The following is an 18,151-nucleotide window of genomic DNA, read 5'->3' as shown; positions in this document are numbered from 1 at the left end:
AAATAGAAAATACTTGCTTTTACAGAATCATTTGTGTGATTTGAAGTTGGATATGTCACAGTATTTATATCAGCTCTGTTATAGTATGGCTACACCATTCTCTCTGGCTTCCCGAATGTACCGAATGTACCTCTTGGTTACCTGACATCCACCCATCATGCGATCTCAGGAACGAGACCCAGTCCCTTCCCACCATTAAACGATCCAGCCCATTTCTGGCCATTTGCATCAATGACTTTGCCTGGTCCTTGAGGCAATCCTTTATCAAAATCACCATCGTATTTCGAACCGTCTGGGTACGTATAGCATCCAGCCCCTTGAAACAGACCGTCCTTCCAAGATCCTTCATACGAGCTCTTATCAGAGTACCGCATAGATCCTAGAATATGGGAAAAACATTGGTTTTAAGAATGGAAAAAAAGCCTGCATCATCTTATCCAGCATTTGTTTTACCAGTTCCAGACATCTTATCCGCCTCCCAACCACCGATATACAGTAATCCCGTCTCTTTGTTTTCGAATGTGCCCGTTCCGTGCCTCTGAATCACGGTTCCTGGGTCAGTTGTGCTCTTGACCTCTGCATATTCGCCATCTAGTTGATGTTTGATGTATGAGCATTTAGGGAGGTAGATGGTATCAAGGCAACCATACTATAGGTTGATCCATCACGGAATACATATGATCCTTGTTTAAGGACTGGCGTTGGTGCTATTTGAGCGAGAAATGTCAGAATTCAATCAATGTTGCATTTTCGAGTCAGCAAGATTATTGACTGATCTAGATCAGTTTCCATTTAAAGAAAGAAGCAACATATTCCAACAGCGAGACACACCAGATTCTGGCCTGCCTTTAGCTGGTTTCTTTCCCGACATTTGTTACAAGGATGCACAACAGCAGATTGGTAAGTTGCAGCACGAGATTTAAAAGGCTGGTTTGAACGTGTAAAGCGAGGAAAACCGAATATCAATTTATGTTGGATTTTCTCCTCTGTTGACCGGGAGTACACGCAAAATAATCATCCAATGAGCGTGTTCTTTCATTTTTGCTCTTGCGGCCAACTATTTTCTCTCAAAACTACAAGATACCACAATCACGCCAAAGTCAATCGAAGCTGACAGAGGGTCATCTGGCCGGGTTTCACATCAAATTGAAGTCCAAATTCAAATTTTACGAGTTTACTTTTATGATGGTAAATCACAACAAATTTCATTTACATAAATTCGAATTTTAAACCAAGTCATTTACTTTCTGGGCATAAACCAAATCTTGATACCATATTTGGCACGCATAGTACCGGTCACGGCATATTCCATTTTCTGCATCGTTAAATCGAGTTTCGATCAGCCAAAGTTTGTAAAAAACCAAGACCATTCTGTCACTTACATGACCATCAACAATGCCACAATCAAACCTCCTCAAGATTGACGCAACAGTGATTTTACCTTCATACAAGGCAAGTTTTTCTGAAAGAGACGTACATGAGGAAAGTGTGAGTCTTTGATCCCAAGTTTTGAAAACCAAAACGTTCAGTGTTGAAACTTGCTTACCTCCCAGACAGCGTCTTGGTCCTCCACCAAACGGCACGTAACTATTGAAGATTAATGGCAGATGGATATGTCAAATTTGTGATTTGCTTATATCGCGTTCATCGTCTCAGGCCATTGTACATACGCATAAGGATCAGTAGCATTCTTTGCATCTAGCCATCGCTCCGGCACGAATTGCAAAGGTCTATCTGGGAAGTTCTCTGGGCAAAGCTGGGCAGCCATTGGCGAGTAGAAGCAGTCGGTTCCTAATTTGTTTTTAAACTGGATTAGATTTCGACACGACAACTCAAGCAAAGTCAACGCAACAAACCCTTTGGAACAAATTGCCTAGCTCTCCGTCCATTTGGAAGCGTCCATTCGTATGTAGCATCCTTGGCCGATACTCGCGCAAGTGAGGGTGCTGATGGTCGCAGACGAAGAGTTTCCTGAAAATGCTGACAGGCTCAGAGACTCGTTGAACGATTCTCAACGTATGCAGGTGGTCGTTACCTTGATTACGGCATTTAGGTACGGAAGTTGCTCAAGAGCTTCATAGCTCAGCGGTCCAGATCCAAGTGTATCGACTTCTCGGCGAACTAGTTCCAGTTTCTCTGGATGCTGGAAGAGGAATGCCAAAGTCCAAGTGATTAAAGACGATGTAGTGTCTGAGGAAGAGTATGTGATCAGTATGGGGAGCACAACGATACAAAATCAAACAGCATGTTGCAATTACCATGTCCAGCGAAAAGCAACGAAGTGAATTCTCGCAAAAGTTGCGGTTCGTCATTCACATCCCATGGAGCCATTTCTGGTTTGTCCTTGATGGTTCGAGCGTATGTTGATAGAATGCACACGTCGTCCTTCGGAATACCACTGATTCTGTACTCTTCCAGCTTATCCAATATCATTGCTCGTAATAGAGTAATATCCTTGTCGTATTGGTCCTATGAAGAAAGGATTGAGTTTTTCTGCTCGACACACAATATGAGCTACCACACTCAGTCTGGAAGACATACACATCGAGCGTCTCTCCACAGCCAGTTGTAACCAATATTCTTCAAAATCATTCTTAACAAAAGGAAATTTAATGAGCGCTCCCAGGCTTTAACATGGTTGGAATGTCCTCCAGCTTTCACGCTGCCCTGCAAGACGAAGCAGTTAGTGCGAAGTACAAAGAAAGCGGGAGGCACCTAGATCAAACTATAAATGCCTCTTTTCTTACGTACAGGATCAAACCCCAAAGTAATTCCAGTGATAATGTCGAAAGTGAGTCCATGAAACGCAGGTTGCAAATCCAAGCCAGGTGTCAGGGGACCGGAATTAGAAAAAGACACTTGAGACTCCATCCATGTTAACAGATCGTTCACACGAGCTTGCACAATTGGTTGGTATGACTTGATTGCCACAACGGAAAACGATGGATCTAATAGCAAAGCCCACATATTGAATAAAAACTCGGATAGACGAGAGCGCAAGAATGATATCTTACCAAAGAAGTGTCGAGATTTCTTCCACGCAGGTCCGTTAGGTGCCAAGAGTAGACCACCTGAAAACACGGGTAAATTAGTATCTCACAAAGCAGAGATAAAACAAAAGTAAACCCTCCTACCAGCTACATCGTCAAACGCTTTAGCAATATTCCCCCCTCGTGTCCAGGTCTCCCACTCAGTTTGTAACATCCTCTTTATAATACCAGGATCTGCGACAGTTATGAAATTGTTGCCGGTATGTGTCATTCGAACGACACGTCCCTTCTTGTTGATACATGCGATAATCCAATCTATAAAGTTAACTAGAGCAACAAAAATGGTGTCAGAGCTTGCCAAAGGATAAAACTGAAAGGTACGCAAAACACAATTCAATGTCGCGGTCTACTTGCATGGATTTGCGAGTATATCAGGTAGACATCCTATAAAAGGATATCCATACATTATAGGTGCATCGTTTGGAGCCATGAAATTCCATGTATAAGACCGTTTTCGCATTCTTTGATCTAATAAGACTAAGGCGAGTACCACACCACCAGCAATGGATGAGCGCCGTACAAGTTCGGGCGTCAACCACTGGGACGCCATTGTAGATCCGGTAGTTCTCTGGGCGTTCCTAGCTTGCTCGAACAACAAAAGATCTGACGAGACAGTGGTTGAATTCGACGAGCCACATAGCAGCAGACCAGTGAGGCAGAGCAACGTAAGGTGTAGCCGAATAGACAATTCTGCTTGTTCCACGCGTCAAAGGCGTCAAATGATTTAATTATATTATCTGATTCTTTTCGACGTTCGCCGTGTTTGCGTCTTGATCACTTTCTTGTTTTAAAACGCGTGCAGGATTTCACTCACAGTTCATTATTCTAACTGACATTTTATGTGCAAAAAGGGTCAAATACATATATATCAAGGCAGGGGGTATCAGTAGGCATAACTTCCTGTTCCATTTTCTTTCTGCCCAACATGTTGTTGCTGACATGGAAAAAGTCGTTAGATGTATACAACTGGAACCAATCACTCAATTAAAACAAGCCACATACCACCAATTGCTGAGTTTCACTTGCGACTTGGACAGCCTTGTCAACATATGGCTTCACAATTTGCCCAACAGAGGTCTTGAGAGCCGAGTTCCCATATAATACAGCGGTATCTTTCAAATCACCAAGCCTTTGTTCAACCTTGAACCAGCCTTTGAGTGAAGTAGCAATACTCAATGCAGTCTTGGAAGCGCCCAGCTTTTTATCAACCCAGATTGCCGGTGATGCGATGACTTTGACCATTTTCGTGAAGCCAAGTTTTTCTAAAAGAAGGATCATTTTAGAAAACAAGTTGAATGTCCCGAAAGTGATGCTTCCAACCGGTTGCGATCAAAGGCCATGGGAAGTTACGTACGATCAAACTTGATGACAGCTTGTAGAATCTTTTGAGCATTTGCAAATGTTCCTGCCAAGAATTCCGCCAATCGTGATTTTGATACAGTTCCAGCATTTCGTTGATGGTGAAGAATTTGTGGGCCTTGACCAACCAGTTCGCGTACGGTTTGTTCAGAGTAGAGTTCGACTCGAATTGGTTTGCCTGTTCGCGATGCATGGGATTAGAAGACGTATACATGATTTAGATGAGACTGGTGAAATTTTTCACATCTGCTTTGAATAAAGGCTACATACCAACAATCATGGCGTTTGTGAGCATGATGGCCGTACTAATCAAGGATGAGGAATCAGCGAAGTTCGAGTAGAGAGCATATCAAGTGCAAATCAATAAAGCTGCAGCTGAATGCAGTCGTTTGCATACCGTGCAGCAGATTCTAAATCAAGAGCACGTGTCAAAAACAAGAACTGTAAAAATAGTTGTGTGTCTTGTTGAGCGTACATACCCTTCTCAAAGAGAATCAAAGCTTCTTGCGAGCCCGCGCTTTCAGACCTAATCGGATGATTTATAATTGACAATTAGTTTGGGTGCTTCACGAAGGTATCGAGTGTGGCAAGAAATACGTGCTTGATGAGTTCCACGTCTGTTATCTTGCCACAGAATACGAAAAAGTCACGGACTAGATTACATGTTCAAAATAGGATTAGTACATATAATGTTACATATACGATAGCTTGAGCTTATTGATTATTCGCCATTCGTCGCTCAGACTGTTAAGAGGAAGGATAATGTAAACTTGTCTAGACAAGACTCACTAGTCTTTTCTGGAGCAGAAAGCGCAACATCCGAGACCCATACGAGCCTGTTTCTGTTCTGGTCGGAAGGGGTTATCTTGGTAAAGCTCCCTTTGCCCATCTTGTTTTTGAAATGTCTCAAAGACAGGACGCGAATATCAACTGACTTTTGTAGGCCAACCATGTGGAAAATGCAACTTTTGAACTTTTGATGCTCGCACCTGATTTTATTGCAGTCCAGTATGGACTATGGACTCTGAGGCATGTACCAACGTACCAACACAGAACACTACCCAATTCTTGTAAACTATGCAACCAAAGATCGCACTGGTGACTGGCGGTAAGGCGCTTCATTTTACATCAATTACAAATTCTCAAATCGTTATTTCGTTTGAATTATTACTAACAACCGACAATTGTGTGCATTGTAGGCAACCGTGGTATAGGAACTGGAATTGTGAGGCAACTGTGCAAAGTACTTCCTAGAAATAGCACTGTATATCTCGCCAGTAGAAGCTTGGCTGCTGGCCAGGAAGCCGTCGCAAAACTCAAGGCTGAAGGGTTGAATCCTGTGGCGATCAAACTCGATTTGAATTCAGCGTAAGTCTTGTTGAAAAGGCCTGTTTGAAGTACATTACAGAGTCAGTTCTCGCATTTCCTTTCATATGCAAGAGCGACCATGTCTTTCCATGATACATCTTCTACAACAACCACGTTGTCGTGAACGTTTGCGTAAATGAACGCCCCACGGTTTTCAGATTGCAATCTCGCTTACCTTTTCAAGCAACCGTCCCTCACGATTTTCCTTTTCTATATTTAGTCAAGATGTACAGGATGTAAAATCCCATCTGAAAAAGCACCATCAACGCCTCGACATCCTATTCGCAAACGCGAGCACATCCCACCCTCCAAGCTCGAAACTCACACTCCTCGAGCGAGCAACCGACATAATCAAAACCAACAACCTAGCAAACCACCGTCTCATCATGGAATTACTCCCACTGGTTCCAAGTGGCGGAAACATAGTCATCATGTCAAGTGGTTATGGAATCAAGACCAACATGCCAGCTGGACCTGCGAAAGAGAAGCTTACAGACCATATGTCGTTCAAGGAGTTGGATGATTGGTTGAATGCGTATGTCGATGCTATCGCTACTGGCACGCTAAAGGAACAGGGATACCCGGATATCCCCAATATTGTGTCGAAGGCAGGGCAGATCGCTTTTGCGAAAAGCCTCAACAGGTATTGTCAAGAACACGATTTGGGGATACGCGCTAATGCGGCGTGTCCTGATTGGGTTAGAACGTAAGCGTCAGTTTGGTTTTGTGTTGGTGCACTTCACTTTCAGCAGAGGCTCACACATTTACCATAGAGATGCCACGGCAGAGATACTTGATAAAGGGCTTGTAAAGCCCCCAAAAGTCTATACTGTTGACGAAACGGCCAACAATTTAGTTTGGTTGGTGACTTTGCCTGGTGAAGGTACCGATCAGCCAAGAGGAGAACTTGTAAGGCATCGAAATGTCATCAATTGGGAGGGTCAACGTGCCAGTGCAAAGTTGTAGTGAAAAAACCTAGTTTACCTCTTTGATGGCAAATGAATTTTAAATGCTTACATCACGAGTTGGTAAATGGTCAACACTGATCAAGTTTCGACACTTGACGATGTTTGACAGCTGCTATACGTACATCGACTGTACACTATCTACATGTTTTTACACAGTTAATTTAGATCCAACCCGACACAAAAGTCCCTCTCTATCTATACGATACATCACCACGGCGACTGCTACTCCTAGAAACAACAAAAGTACAAAAAACAACTCTACAGTCGTATATGTTGGGTCAATATTGATTAAACCAGCGACCATCATCGGAAAAAGAGCTTGAGAAGCGTTCATTATAGATGTTGCAAGACCACTAACATTCACAAAAGTCAATAAGATTTAGTTAATTAATTTCAACAACCTTCCAACAACAACTTACAATGCAGTAGCTAGCTGTTTCTCCTCGACAATTAACGGTATACACGCCCATGTTGTAATGAGGAAGCTATATGCAACCCCCAGTACGATTAATGCAAATATAGGAGTCGACAACAGCCCTACTCCAAGTAAAAAATGCACGATTCCCATTGAAGCTCCACACAAGACCAATACAGTGATTCTACCACCAGTATAGTCAACGACGGCACCACTCAATGGTACCAATATGGCCGATAGAAGATCCGGTATGCTCATTACTTGCGATGCGGTTTGTGGATCATTAGGAAAGTATCTCACTTGCAAGAATGCGGCATGTATCGTGTTGAATGGGAGAACTGCACCGTAAAAGGCGACTAGTATGATGCACAATTGCCAAAACATTAGAGGGAAGCTGAGAATCTTGCTAATAGTTTGATAAGTTAGACGTGAAATAGCACTGTAGTTGTCACAGTTGATAACATACCCCAGGAAGGTTCTTGAGCCCTCCACTGGCACATCATCCGTCAAGAATGGCTGCAAATCTTCCAACGTGTTTCCACGAGTCAAATCTCCTTCACCCGTCACCAGAGGAATCAACGATGCATCACCGTCATCAGCTCCTGCTATCTCTGTTCTAACACTATTGGATCTTTGCGGCACCAAAACATATAGCGAACCCACAAAAGATGCGACAGCAACAACAAAGCCAACCCAAGCAGCGAATGGGACTGATACCCACGTAGCTGCTAAAGGGCTCATTATATCGTTCAATACAGATCCAAATCTAGCTGTTGAAAGGTTTATCCCGAGAGCTAGAGCAAGGTCTTTACTTCCAAACCAGTTTGACGTTATTCGACTTTGCTAAGGAAGGTTTGAATTGATTGATCGATATGAGATCTGCGTTGCTGCAAAATCTGATAAAGCACATACAGCAACTCCAGCACTTTCAGCTCCAATACCAAGCAAGAATCGTCCCAGGTACATTATTGATAGCGATTTCAAGTTGACGCCAATAGCAAAACAGAATTGGCCTATAGCTACTAGAGCTAGAAGAATAACGAAAATGGCCGTGGTACCGATTCTGTCCATAGCAAATCCACAGATGAAGGGCAAAATGATGTTTGGAATGGAGTAGATGGTGTCTATCAAAGAATCAACGCGGTCAAATGCTGATTTTAGATTCGATTTGGAATCATATCATTGCAACGCTCGAATTACATACACATGAAGCTCAAGGCATACTGATATTCAGCAGGATCAACCTTCAACCAACTTTCTAGCGGTTTGTTGGTTGCTGCCGGGAGATCATAGATATAGTAAGCTCCTACCAGCGCACAGCTCGTACTCGCAAGTACCTTCCACCGGCTGTAGCCCGCATCTTTGCCCATTGCACATCTTTTATTGCTGAAACAATCTAAACATGTGTTTATTTAGTTTTACAATTTGTTTGTATGTGAAAATGAGATATATTTTAAACGTGCTCTTTATGTCATTCTATGCAGTACTTTTCGTATGCCATTCTATGCAGTGGTTTCCGTATATATTGATAATTTCTCAAGTATTGCTGTATCCAGTTGAATACCATCACCTTCTTCGCCCTCCTCACCAATATCCTTCATACCAACAGCTAGATCCGATGAGTATAATGGTCGTTTAGCACCAAATGCGATCTTCAATGCCTCTTCTCCTACTCTTCTAGCTGTATTACGCGAAGTAAACCAGTGATATATACGAAGTGGAAAGTTGGTCCAGCCTGTCAGGTTTTGACCTGAGATGTAACCTACTGGTGGTAGTGCGAATGCTGTTGGCATGTTGTCTATAGATAATACTGGTGGTAGAGGTGCTTCTGGCTGTGGTGGTGGTGCAGTAGTTGTTGATTCTGTTTCAGTAGAAGTTGTTACAGCAGCATCCTGCATCAAGTCCTGCTGTATCGGTGCTGCTATAGCTGCTGGAGCGACTGGATCTTCAGGCTTCTTACCAGCAACCCAATCATACCACGTCCTACTATTCCTATTGGTAGTTGACTGAATTATAGACGAGAAGGGCCGTCGCGACATTCTCTGTTCGTTCATCTTTCGTAGCTGCTCTTGAGCTTCTATAGCCTTCTCTTCATTCTCTCCTAGTGTGAGACATGCTTCATTGACTCCCTTCATGAGCTCTCTCCAGGCTCCTCGTCCAACAGCTACCAACCCCTCTGTTGGATCGTATGCTGGCCTAGGTGGTGGTATATATGGATTGTATGGTACATTCGATGGAGTTTTGTAGCCTCGATGTTCGGCTTTACCAGCCCAAATATAGTTCTTGACGTGTTCCTGTACTTTGAGAAGGTCGTCTGGTTGTATCAGCTCGTAATCCAATGCAGCTGCATCAAACACTGTAAAGAACGGATCAGAGTCAGTACAGATCTATCAATGATGTACCTAGATCACTGTATTCTAGACAGTTACGGTACCTGGCTTGACATACTCCTTGAAATTGTAACGTGCAAATTGACTTGGAGCAATGTAGAGCTGGATTCTTCTAGGCAACTCTGATGGCTGCATGGGCACATCGGCCAGCGGACTGGCTCGAGCCTTAAAGTCTGCAGCAATCTTTCTACGCTCAGACGTATCATATAATGCCAAGGCAAGACCTGTTGACGTGACCATATAAAAAATCATCCAATTCCTTGATGGAAGCTTCCATCCTGTAAACCATCCTAATGCCCGAAGCGCTGGGTTCGTTGGTTTGACTGGTACGGGCTCTGGGGGCAGGTTTGGTGGTATAATGTCGACGTTCATTGTTGAACTTGGTTTTTTTTTTCGTTGACGGAATGAACCGACGCAAAGACACGAACACGTTGATCAAAACACTCATCTTTTGAAGTCTTTTATCAAGTCTACTTTAACTGCTGCTATTGATCATTTTACAGCACGGTTGCCATTGCAAACCCATCATAAGATTTTGAACCAACAGTTTGAATGGCTGTAGCTTTGATTTTTGGATTATTTTCCATGGCATCAAACATGGCACGTACTCCTCTCACTGATTCGTCAGTGCTGTCTGCATCAACCACCTTCCCATCACGGACCACATTGTCTACTATGATCAAGGTACCCTTTCGAGACAATTGCAACGTCAAGTCAAGGTATTCAGCACAACTACAGTAGTAGCAGTATCAGTTAGGAACTTTTCTACTCGTGGTTGGGCAAAAAAAGGGGAACCCCTACCTTTGCTTGTCTGCATCAATAAACACCAAATCAAAAGCTTCCACACCGTCGTTGACCAAAGCCTTCAACGTCTCAGACGCAGCACCTGCACGAATCTCAATGACTTGATCAAGACCAGCCATTTTAAAATTAGCCTTTGCTACTTCAACCGCCTTCTCATCAATCTCACACGTAACAACCTTCCCTTCAGATCCGACACCACGTCCTAGATATATCGTACTGATGCCCGCTAGAGTGCCAATCTCCAAGACACGTCGAGCCTGCATAGATTGCGCCAGTATTTGAAGCATGGCACCTTGGAGGGGGGATACTTGGATCTGTCGTAGATTCGCAGCGTCGCTATTAGATTGAGCCTGTTCCAAGACGGTGTCGGAAGCATTTAGCTTTGATTCCAGATACGTGTCTACTCGAGCTGCCTTGTCCATATTTAGTCTGTATATGGAGGTAAGTTGTGCAATGTGAGTCGGGTGAAATTGTTCATTTTGATAGGTTGAGTCAACCGAATTTGTAAAAAGCGATAGTTGACAGCATAAATTGCATTAAATTACGCCTGTACCGCGTCGAACTCCCCTTCAATCGTCCGTGTTCTTTTAAAATTCACGTTCTTTCACCACTCACAAAAATTCACATCGCGTATATCAAGAAAACATGGTTCGAGGACACGTCGTAAGCGAACACTTGTCAATTCATTTGCCACATACAATTCCATCTAACTCTGCCCTTGCTCCTAGAACATGGGACTCTACACAGTCAAGGCACTAGTCTTGCTTGACAGTGAAGGCAAACGCATGATATCAAAGTACTATACGCCAGACTATCCAACCATTAAAGAACAGAAATCATTCGAAAAAGCTCTATTTGAAAAGACGAAGAAATCAAACAGTACGTCGTGTCCTGTTAAATCAAACATTTTGGGAGGGTTTGAGATTTACAGCACAATGCAAAGGAGTTTGACGAGACTGTGGAATTCCATTTTGGATTGTTTGCACCTTGTCTGGCACGACCTCACAATTGGTGGAAGTCATCCCCCTCATCACAAAACACCCTAACACACAAACACACTCACTTAGGCGAGATTATCATGTTTGATGGACATGTCATCGTATACAAGAATACTATTGACGTGTTTATCTACGTCGTGGGATCACCAGATGAAAACGAATTGATCCTCATGTCTGTGATGCAAGCCTATTATGATGCTCTTGGTCTATTACTCAAGTGCGACCCACTCGTTTTTCGCATCTTTACTGCAACAAACGTGTTACTGACACTGTTGTAACTATAGGACACAAGTTGAGAAACGTGCCATCAATGAAAACCTAGATGTTGTGTTACTAGCATTAGATGAAACGATTGATGACGGGTATGTCACATTGACGTAGTCTAGGTACTCTTTTTTTTGCTGATCAAACCTCTGACAACATTATTTCTATTAGCATCATCCTTGAATCAGATCCTACTCAAATCGCTGCCAGAGTCACAAGGAGATCAGATGAAGCAACAAATATACCACTTGCTGAACAAACAATATCACAAGCATTACAGAATGCGCGGGATCAATTGACTAGAACGCTTCTCAAGTAGAACAAAGCAGAAGTGTAATATTATATTGTCTCAAGTCAAGAGGAAAATAGAGATGCAACCGTTTGTACATACTTCTGTGAATAGTGGTTTGTTTTTGTCCCATAGAGCAAAACCGTCTAAAACGTTGAAGTATTAACAGACTATAAAACTTCCAACATCACTTGTCTTTTTTATTTTGAATCAACTACAAAAGAAGAGGGAAGGATGAGATGGAAGAGATTAGATGGGAACATTTTTTTTTGATTTATAATGGGATTTTTATGATGGGGGTTTCATGATTGTGTTGTCAATCGTAAAGACCGACTTTTCTTTTTTGTTGACGGTGGTGGTTGCAAATACTATCTATTACGTGGTGTCATTTGAGATACGGAATTCGAATTTGTGGCTCTCTACTAAAGTTGGAGTTGATTTCCAAATTATTGACATAAACTATTTCCCTACTACTTAATATAGATATCTCTTGCTCAACCAAGCATCTGCATCAGCGATTTCACGAGCAATTTCCGGTGCAATTTGCTTTTCAGATGCCAAGACTCGAGTCATTTCAGCCACCTGAGTCCACAAGTAGAATCCCTTCTTCAAATCTCCTTCGACATCTTTACAATACGAGAAGGTGGTCTCGACAGACTTCTTAGCCAATTGCTTGGCTACATCCAAAGACTTGTGTTCTACTACTTCGGCCCTAGCTACACCCTCTAGATATGCTCGTCCTATTATACCTAATGCGGTTGAGGGTTCAATGGAATATGGTAGCTTGTGCAATCCACATTTGAAGGCTTCATCCAAGACAGGCCCTTCACGTCGTGGACCCAACTCGTGCATGACAACACACATTAAAATCATTTCAGCAATACATCGGAGATCACGAGATACGAGTTTGGCAAATCCTTGGAAGACTAGCAAGTCACGATCAAGAGGACCAGTCCAATATTTTAGTGGATCGAGTGATACAGTGATTAAAGACATGACTCGTGATGCTAACTGGATATGACTAGCTACTACGGGTGAGAATCCTTCAATATCGGGACGTGGTTGATACGTTGGGTTGTAATTGGCAGAGTTGAGGCGGCCAGCTCGAATCAACTCTAGACATACTAGTAGTTCTTCATGCAAGGAAGCTGGGCGCGCTTTACCGGCATCCAAACCACGTTTATATGCCTTTCCTAGAGGAGTCAACGAGGAAGAATCATCTGTAAGCCCACGTAATTCGATTGTTCGTGCTGATACTAGAGCTTGGAATTCCGCGGCGGTAGTCGGTATCTTTTTTTCAGTCACTTGCTTTATAGTTCCTTTTTCTAATGCTGCTATACTGGTCACCAAGAAACGGGTATCAGCTTCTTTGGCTTGTTGACGGTTTAGTTCAGCATGGACCCATGCTGTGGTTCGAGAGAAGGTGAGGGGCAATACCTGTACTACAGTGGCTCGTTTCTGACCACTGATTTTATCAACATCGTTAATCCATCGTGCTGGAAGTGGTGGTTCATAATTATGGAGTACGGGATATTCTGCGTTGGGATTATACCAGTGGAGTGTGACAATCTTTTTTACTTGGTATGAGCGGTGCAGGCCCCAGGTCAGGAGACCAAATGCTTGTGCTCGTAGTTCAGCGATTTCTGCAGACTCTAAAAAGTTACGATATTCAACGGTTTCTCCATTGTCGAGTGGATGATTTTCTAGGTAATAACCAGATGCTAGGCCGTTCAATATAGTAGGAGATATCATTCCCTGTGACAAATAAAAGTAGATTTCATCCGGCAGACGTGGACCTATGAATTCATGGATATCTAATGGTGCGGTAGCTTTGTTTAATGGTTCTACGGTTGCGTTTTCAGTCAATATCAAGTGATGTTTTACAGCACTCCTAGCCCTCAAGAATTCATCGATATGATTCCTTTTAGCCACTGTTGGATGATCATGATATTGATTCATTGCAGATAAAGCATCGCCTCGACTCATGACAAAGTGGGCGGCGTTGGCAAAGTTGAAGAGCTCTGGTGGGGCTGGTTCCAACAATGGAAAAGTCCATACCCAATCGAATCCTGCTACTAGACATATATCGAGGAATTGATCAGGGTTCACCCGCATGTGGTTCAATATTGCACCCTTGTTGATAAAGGTGAAAACGCCACGGTCAAAGTCTAGGGCAGTAATGACTGAGTCGACGTCGAATAATAATATTTCGGTGGTTGAGTGGATGGCATTAATCCAGGGTCGATCGGGTGAGGATGATACTGACTGGAGATATGCCAGTTGAGCCCATGCAAAGTACGGTGCTCGCATGAATTCAACATTCTTCTCAGCTAATATACTCATAATTAAATATAGATAGTCCTGATAGTTCAGAGTTTTGGATGCGGCTAATACAGAGATGGCTTGGTCTCTTCGTCCACGACTATAGTCCTCCCAGGCCTTGTTACGCTTTCCTGGACGAAGATCCTCAGCAGTGAATGGTTTGTCCTAGAAAGGCGACGATTGAGTCAGTGAAACATAAGATAAAAACACCTGTCAACGGTGCTATCCATCAATCTACTGACCCGTTTGTTAATTGACATTCCGTTAAATACAAAGAAGGGCTGAATATCGTATTGTCTAAACCCGGCCAATTCACGATCTATAATAGTTTCCAGAGTAGATAATGGTGGAGTGCCTCCCATAGCGACTACAGTGCCAAGGATGGTATCCATTACACGACCTCCAGCAGTCATTTCAGAATTCATGGATCCATCGAGTGGACTCATGGAAGGTACCGCGTTGGAACGAGAAACGCCCTTCATGATTTTCCTAACCCATTGAGTTCCTTCAATACCGAGACGACATCCTCTGTTCAAGAAAACAAGACACATTGTTTCAGTCTGATATTAGCGAAATAGGGGACTAGAGGGAAGATTGACATACTTGAGCTGTGCTAATGGAGCCTCTTGTAGTAGCTGCCTTTCGGAGATGAAGGGATCGAGACTGCGAATTGGCATTCTTGTTTCTGATGTTGATGGCCAGAGGTTTGCAACAGCTCCAGCTTGACACGGCCACTAGAGCTTTCAGCTATTGCAATTTAGATAGCTAGATTGAATAATCTGACTTGAGCTCGACTATAGGGAAATGAAAAGGAAACTGTGGTGTCTAGAAAAGTTCAATAAGTAAACACGACGGTGGAGACGACAACTTTTGCAGCGAATATGTCTTACTACTCAAAATATAATACGATGTCACTTCACTCTATCTTTTAAACCCGCTCAAACGCTCCTATCCCCAAAATCACCTACTTGATGCAAACCCGAAAAGCTTCCTACTCTGTGAGAACGCTTCCGAGTAGAAAACTTGACTAGCAATTTATTTCTTGGTTTCTCGCGTTTAATATAAATGAAAAAGCCTTTAAACTAAGTTTCAAACGAACTTCCGAAATGTACAATGTGCGTGGAGGCCAAAACACGGACTTTCTGACACTTTAAACATAGTATCTGAACGACAGTTTCTTGTCTCCAATACGCGTATCTTCTCCCACTTCAGTCGACAATACACGTTCTCGTGAACGGTTCATGTATAGCAACCACGATCTGCGTTCACAAAGGCCGTTGAGTGTTAATCTTCCTTCAGATCCTCAGATCATTACGTGCCTACCTTAAGCACAAGGCCATGACCATCCACACCACACACATGCCCAGATTGACACTGTGCGCTTTTATGTAGTAAGGCTTGTCGGCTGCAAGATACAAGTTCGAACCTACAAGACCAGCAGCGTTGTTTGCAGACACCGCCATTGCAATAGCTACAGCCTTTTTCACTCCAGGAGCGATGTTAGAAGCCAGCCAGGCATTCACCACGGGATTTATAACGAATATGCCTGTGACAATGATAAAAATACCAAGGTATAGAACAGGAATTGACGGGCTGGCAGTGGTCAGCGGCACTACTACTAAAATGAGATATCCAATAAAGCACACTAAATCAACGAAAATGGTGGTCAGAGCTAGAAAGAGTTGTGATCGGGGCAGTTTCAAATTCTCGTTCACCGAAAACTGCACCCAATGCGTGGAATGTTCGTTCATGATACTTGTCACTATGGAAGGCCACAATGACCATGACGATCGCTGCCATCACGTATGGAGGAGCAGTCAAAGCATTTGCTACCGTTCCTGAATAACCCAGCCCGGAAACAATGGTAGGTAGAAAGCTAATAACGAAGCCGCATTGTTAGATTCTGATGCTGTGCTATAAAACATTCAAAATACGAACTTTGAAATTGACGTATTTGGTATGGACCCGACAAAGAACATGGCCATCCAAAACCAGACTTTGGGGTCCTTGAATGCCTCAAAAACCTCAACACGATTGACGCTGTTAATATCAGCCAGTGTTGCATGAGTTTCTGGTTCATGCAGCCGTAGTCTCGCAATAGCTGCTTGTTTCTCTTTCGGTGTGAGCCATCTGCATGTCTCTGGTGACAATGGAAGATAGAAACTAGATTGAGCGAAGTAGTGTTAGAAGACAAGCATTGAAAAAAGCAATACTGTGACAAGCTGTAATACATACTATGCTATCACGGATAGCGCGATTGTAGGAACTGATTCAACCAAGAATAGCCACTTCCAGCCGCTTAAACCACTAGATCCTCTGAGATTGAAGACGGCATAAGCCAACAGGCCTGCGAATGCATGAGCTAATAGAGACAAATGCTGAGAAAACTACTGCTTGCTCGAACTGCCGGATCTAAACGTTACCAGCAGTAGAAGAACCCCAGAAGAGCGCAATCCGTGTAGCCTTCGTTGGAAGTTGTTAGAAATTGTGCGCAGAGAATGTTCATTACGTTTTATTACCAGTTCATTCGACTTGTAGAATGTCGTCAAATAGAATATAACACCTGAGAAACAAAAGCAGAGTCACTAACGCGACTTTCAGTATAAAGCGATAGAAAGCTGAAAAGTCGAACTGGAGTATTCTGCAAGGTAAGTGGTCTTGACTCAACGTTCTTTTACCTGGAAAGAAGCCCGCTTCAGCGAATCCGAGCCAAAACCTCACTGCAAGTAAGCTAGTTAGAAATTGACATTTGCAAGTTTCAGATTTCCCCTTACCCAGCAGTAAAGTTGTGAAATTCCACACAAACATGGTACATAGAGACACAATTCCCCATACGAACATGATGACTGGAAGCCAAATCTTCGCAGATAGCCACCTTAACATGAGATTGCTTGGAACCTGAAAGGTAATATACCCGACATAGAAAAGAGTTGAAGCTGTATTGAATTGATTGCCGACCAGTCCCAGATCTGCCTCTAAAGTGTCCAATCTGGCATTTCCCAGACTGGACCGATCCAGAGAGTTGAAGAAGTACCTAAGCAAACCATATGGAATGCGTAAGAAAGAGCTACAGACTCTCACACGCTCCATATAATAGAATATCCCGTTGTGGTGAGACGAAGTGCATGTTTTTGACTCGATCTGCCGTTGTGAGTTTGGCAGCAACGTACATTAGAGCTAAGAATGGTATTAACCGGCAGTCAAACTTTGAGACAAGCGATGCTTCAATTTCCGGTTCAATGCTATGCATTGGCTCATTTGACGGCGCTCCGTGAGTACTTTGTGACGTTGTTGCATCACCATGTGCAGTGGTTCTTGATTTGATTCTCGACAAGAATGCAGCACGTTTATTAGAGGAAGGGGCTTGATCATCATCACCACCTGATAATGAAGATGCAGCGGCTAGCAATGCCGACTTTTGTCTCTCATGTCGCTCTTGTTCGTCAATTTCTGCACTGAGTGTTTCTTCGTCAATGCTGGGGCTTCCAATGAATTCTGTGTGTTGATTGCTCGATATTGCGTTTGAATCAAGCAGTTGGTCGGCCACTGAGGTGTTCTTTGGTCTTTTCTTGAACATGACTTTGCTGCACGTGTTTTCTCATAGTCTGCTGAAGTAGTTATGTAGCGAACCTTCGCCACCGACGCGTAAAGACTTGGAGAAGCATCTCAGTAGCAATATAGATCGTCGCCAAAAGGGGAATACACCAAGAGATACTCGTAATTATGTGTTTTTGTTTTGGTTCAATATAATATATACACACAGCAACAAACACACTCCCCCCCTACAATCTCGTTCCAGCAAGATCAGCAAGTTCATTTCACATAGTTCGTTTCCCTCCAGAGACCAGCTCGCCCAATACACTTAATGATTGATTAATTTGTTGATGTGGTTGAGCTTGTGATAAGCTTCTCCCAAAGAAGCTC

The 18,151-nt window shown here is 43.1% G+C and overlaps 8 protein-coding genes across 8 annotated transcripts; 1 reads left to right on the top strand and 7 right to left on the bottom strand.

Moving 5' to 3' along the window:
* Window positions 1-155: 155 nt before the first annotated feature.
* SmJEL517_g05590 (uncharacterized protein) lies at window positions 156-871 on the bottom strand (the record flags this gene model as incomplete). The annotated part of the gene is made up of 4 exons (XM_031171516.1): window positions 156-379; window positions 454-591; window positions 651-707; window positions 832-871. 4 exons carry the CDS (start codon window positions 869-871, stop codon window positions 156-158), a joined length of 459 nt encoding a protein of 152 aa, XP_031022484.1.
* A 3,062-nt stretch (window positions 872-3,933) lies between these two features.
* SmJEL517_g05589 (uncharacterized protein) lies at window positions 3,934-5,298 on the bottom strand (the record flags this gene model as incomplete). The annotated part of the gene is made up of 7 exons (XM_031171515.1): window positions 3,934-3,984; window positions 4,053-4,312; window positions 4,405-4,587; window positions 4,680-4,714; window positions 4,807-4,850; window positions 4,980-5,062; window positions 5,199-5,298. 7 exons carry the CDS (start codon window positions 5,296-5,298, stop codon window positions 3,934-3,936), a joined length of 756 nt encoding a protein of 251 aa, XP_031022490.1.
* A 1,595-nt stretch (window positions 5,299-6,893) lies between these two features.
* Window positions 6,894-8,530, bottom strand: SmJEL517_g05588 (uncharacterized protein; the record flags this gene model as incomplete). Its single annotated transcript, XM_031171514.1, has 6 exons — window positions 6,894-6,973; window positions 7,040-7,098; window positions 7,165-7,566; window positions 7,627-8,003; window positions 8,073-8,284; window positions 8,365-8,530. 6 exons carry the CDS (start codon window positions 8,528-8,530, stop codon window positions 6,894-6,896), a joined length of 1,296 nt encoding a protein of 431 aa, XP_031022491.1.
* A 132-nt stretch (window positions 8,531-8,662) lies between these two features.
* SmJEL517_g05587 (uncharacterized protein) lies at window positions 8,663-9,922 on the bottom strand (the record flags this gene model as incomplete). The annotated part of the gene is made up of 2 exons (XM_031171513.1): window positions 8,663-9,516; window positions 9,595-9,922. 2 exons carry the CDS (start codon window positions 9,920-9,922, stop codon window positions 8,663-8,665), a joined length of 1,182 nt encoding a protein of 393 aa, XP_031022514.1.
* A 125-nt stretch (window positions 9,923-10,047) lies between these two features.
* Window positions 10,048-10,776, bottom strand: SmJEL517_g05586 (uncharacterized protein; the record flags this gene model as incomplete). Its single annotated transcript, XM_031171512.1, has 2 exons — window positions 10,048-10,282; window positions 10,352-10,776. The coding sequence occupies 2 exons, from the start codon at window positions 10,774-10,776 to the stop codon at window positions 10,048-10,050; spliced, it is 660 nt and encodes a 219-aa protein (XP_031022515.1).
* Window positions 10,777-10,999: 223 nt separating this feature from the next.
* SmJEL517_g05585 (uncharacterized protein) lies at window positions 11,000-11,935 on the top strand (the record flags this gene model as incomplete). Its single annotated transcript, XM_031171511.1, has 5 exons — window positions 11,000-11,017; window positions 11,083-11,233; window positions 11,422-11,569; window positions 11,637-11,714; window positions 11,788-11,935. 5 exons carry the CDS (start codon window positions 11,000-11,002, stop codon window positions 11,933-11,935), a joined length of 543 nt encoding a protein of 180 aa, XP_031022492.1.
* Window positions 11,936-12,379: 444 nt separating this feature from the next.
* On the bottom strand, window positions 12,380-14,904 carry SmJEL517_g05584 (uncharacterized protein; the record flags this gene model as incomplete). Its single annotated transcript, XM_031171510.1, has 3 exons — window positions 12,380-14,392; window positions 14,470-14,755; window positions 14,831-14,904. 3 exons carry the CDS (start codon window positions 14,902-14,904, stop codon window positions 12,380-12,382), a joined length of 2,373 nt encoding a protein of 790 aa, XP_031022493.1.
* Window positions 14,905-15,377: 473 nt separating this feature from the next.
* SmJEL517_g05583 (uncharacterized protein) lies at window positions 15,378-17,804 on the bottom strand (the record flags this gene model as incomplete). The annotated part of the gene is made up of 10 exons (XM_031171509.1): window positions 15,378-15,486; window positions 15,551-15,872; window positions 15,943-16,103; window positions 16,166-16,390; window positions 16,463-16,589; window positions 16,651-16,690; window positions 16,747-16,790; window positions 16,906-16,947; window positions 17,002-17,261; window positions 17,398-17,804. 10 exons carry the CDS (start codon window positions 17,802-17,804, stop codon window positions 15,378-15,380), a joined length of 1,737 nt encoding a protein of 578 aa, XP_031022516.1.
* Window positions 17,805-18,151: the final 347 nt, after the last annotated feature.

Source organism: Synchytrium microbalum (genome assembly GCF_006535985.1).
Source record: "Synchytrium microbalum strain JEL517 chromosome Unknown SmJEL517_scf0053, whole genome shotgun sequence".
Classification (NCBI taxonomy): Eukaryota; Fungi; Chytridiomycota; class Chytridiomycetes; order Synchytriales; family Synchytriaceae; genus Synchytrium; species Synchytrium microbalum.
Note: the sequence above shows the minus strand (reverse complement) of the source record. Positions and strands in the feature narration are given on the sequence as shown.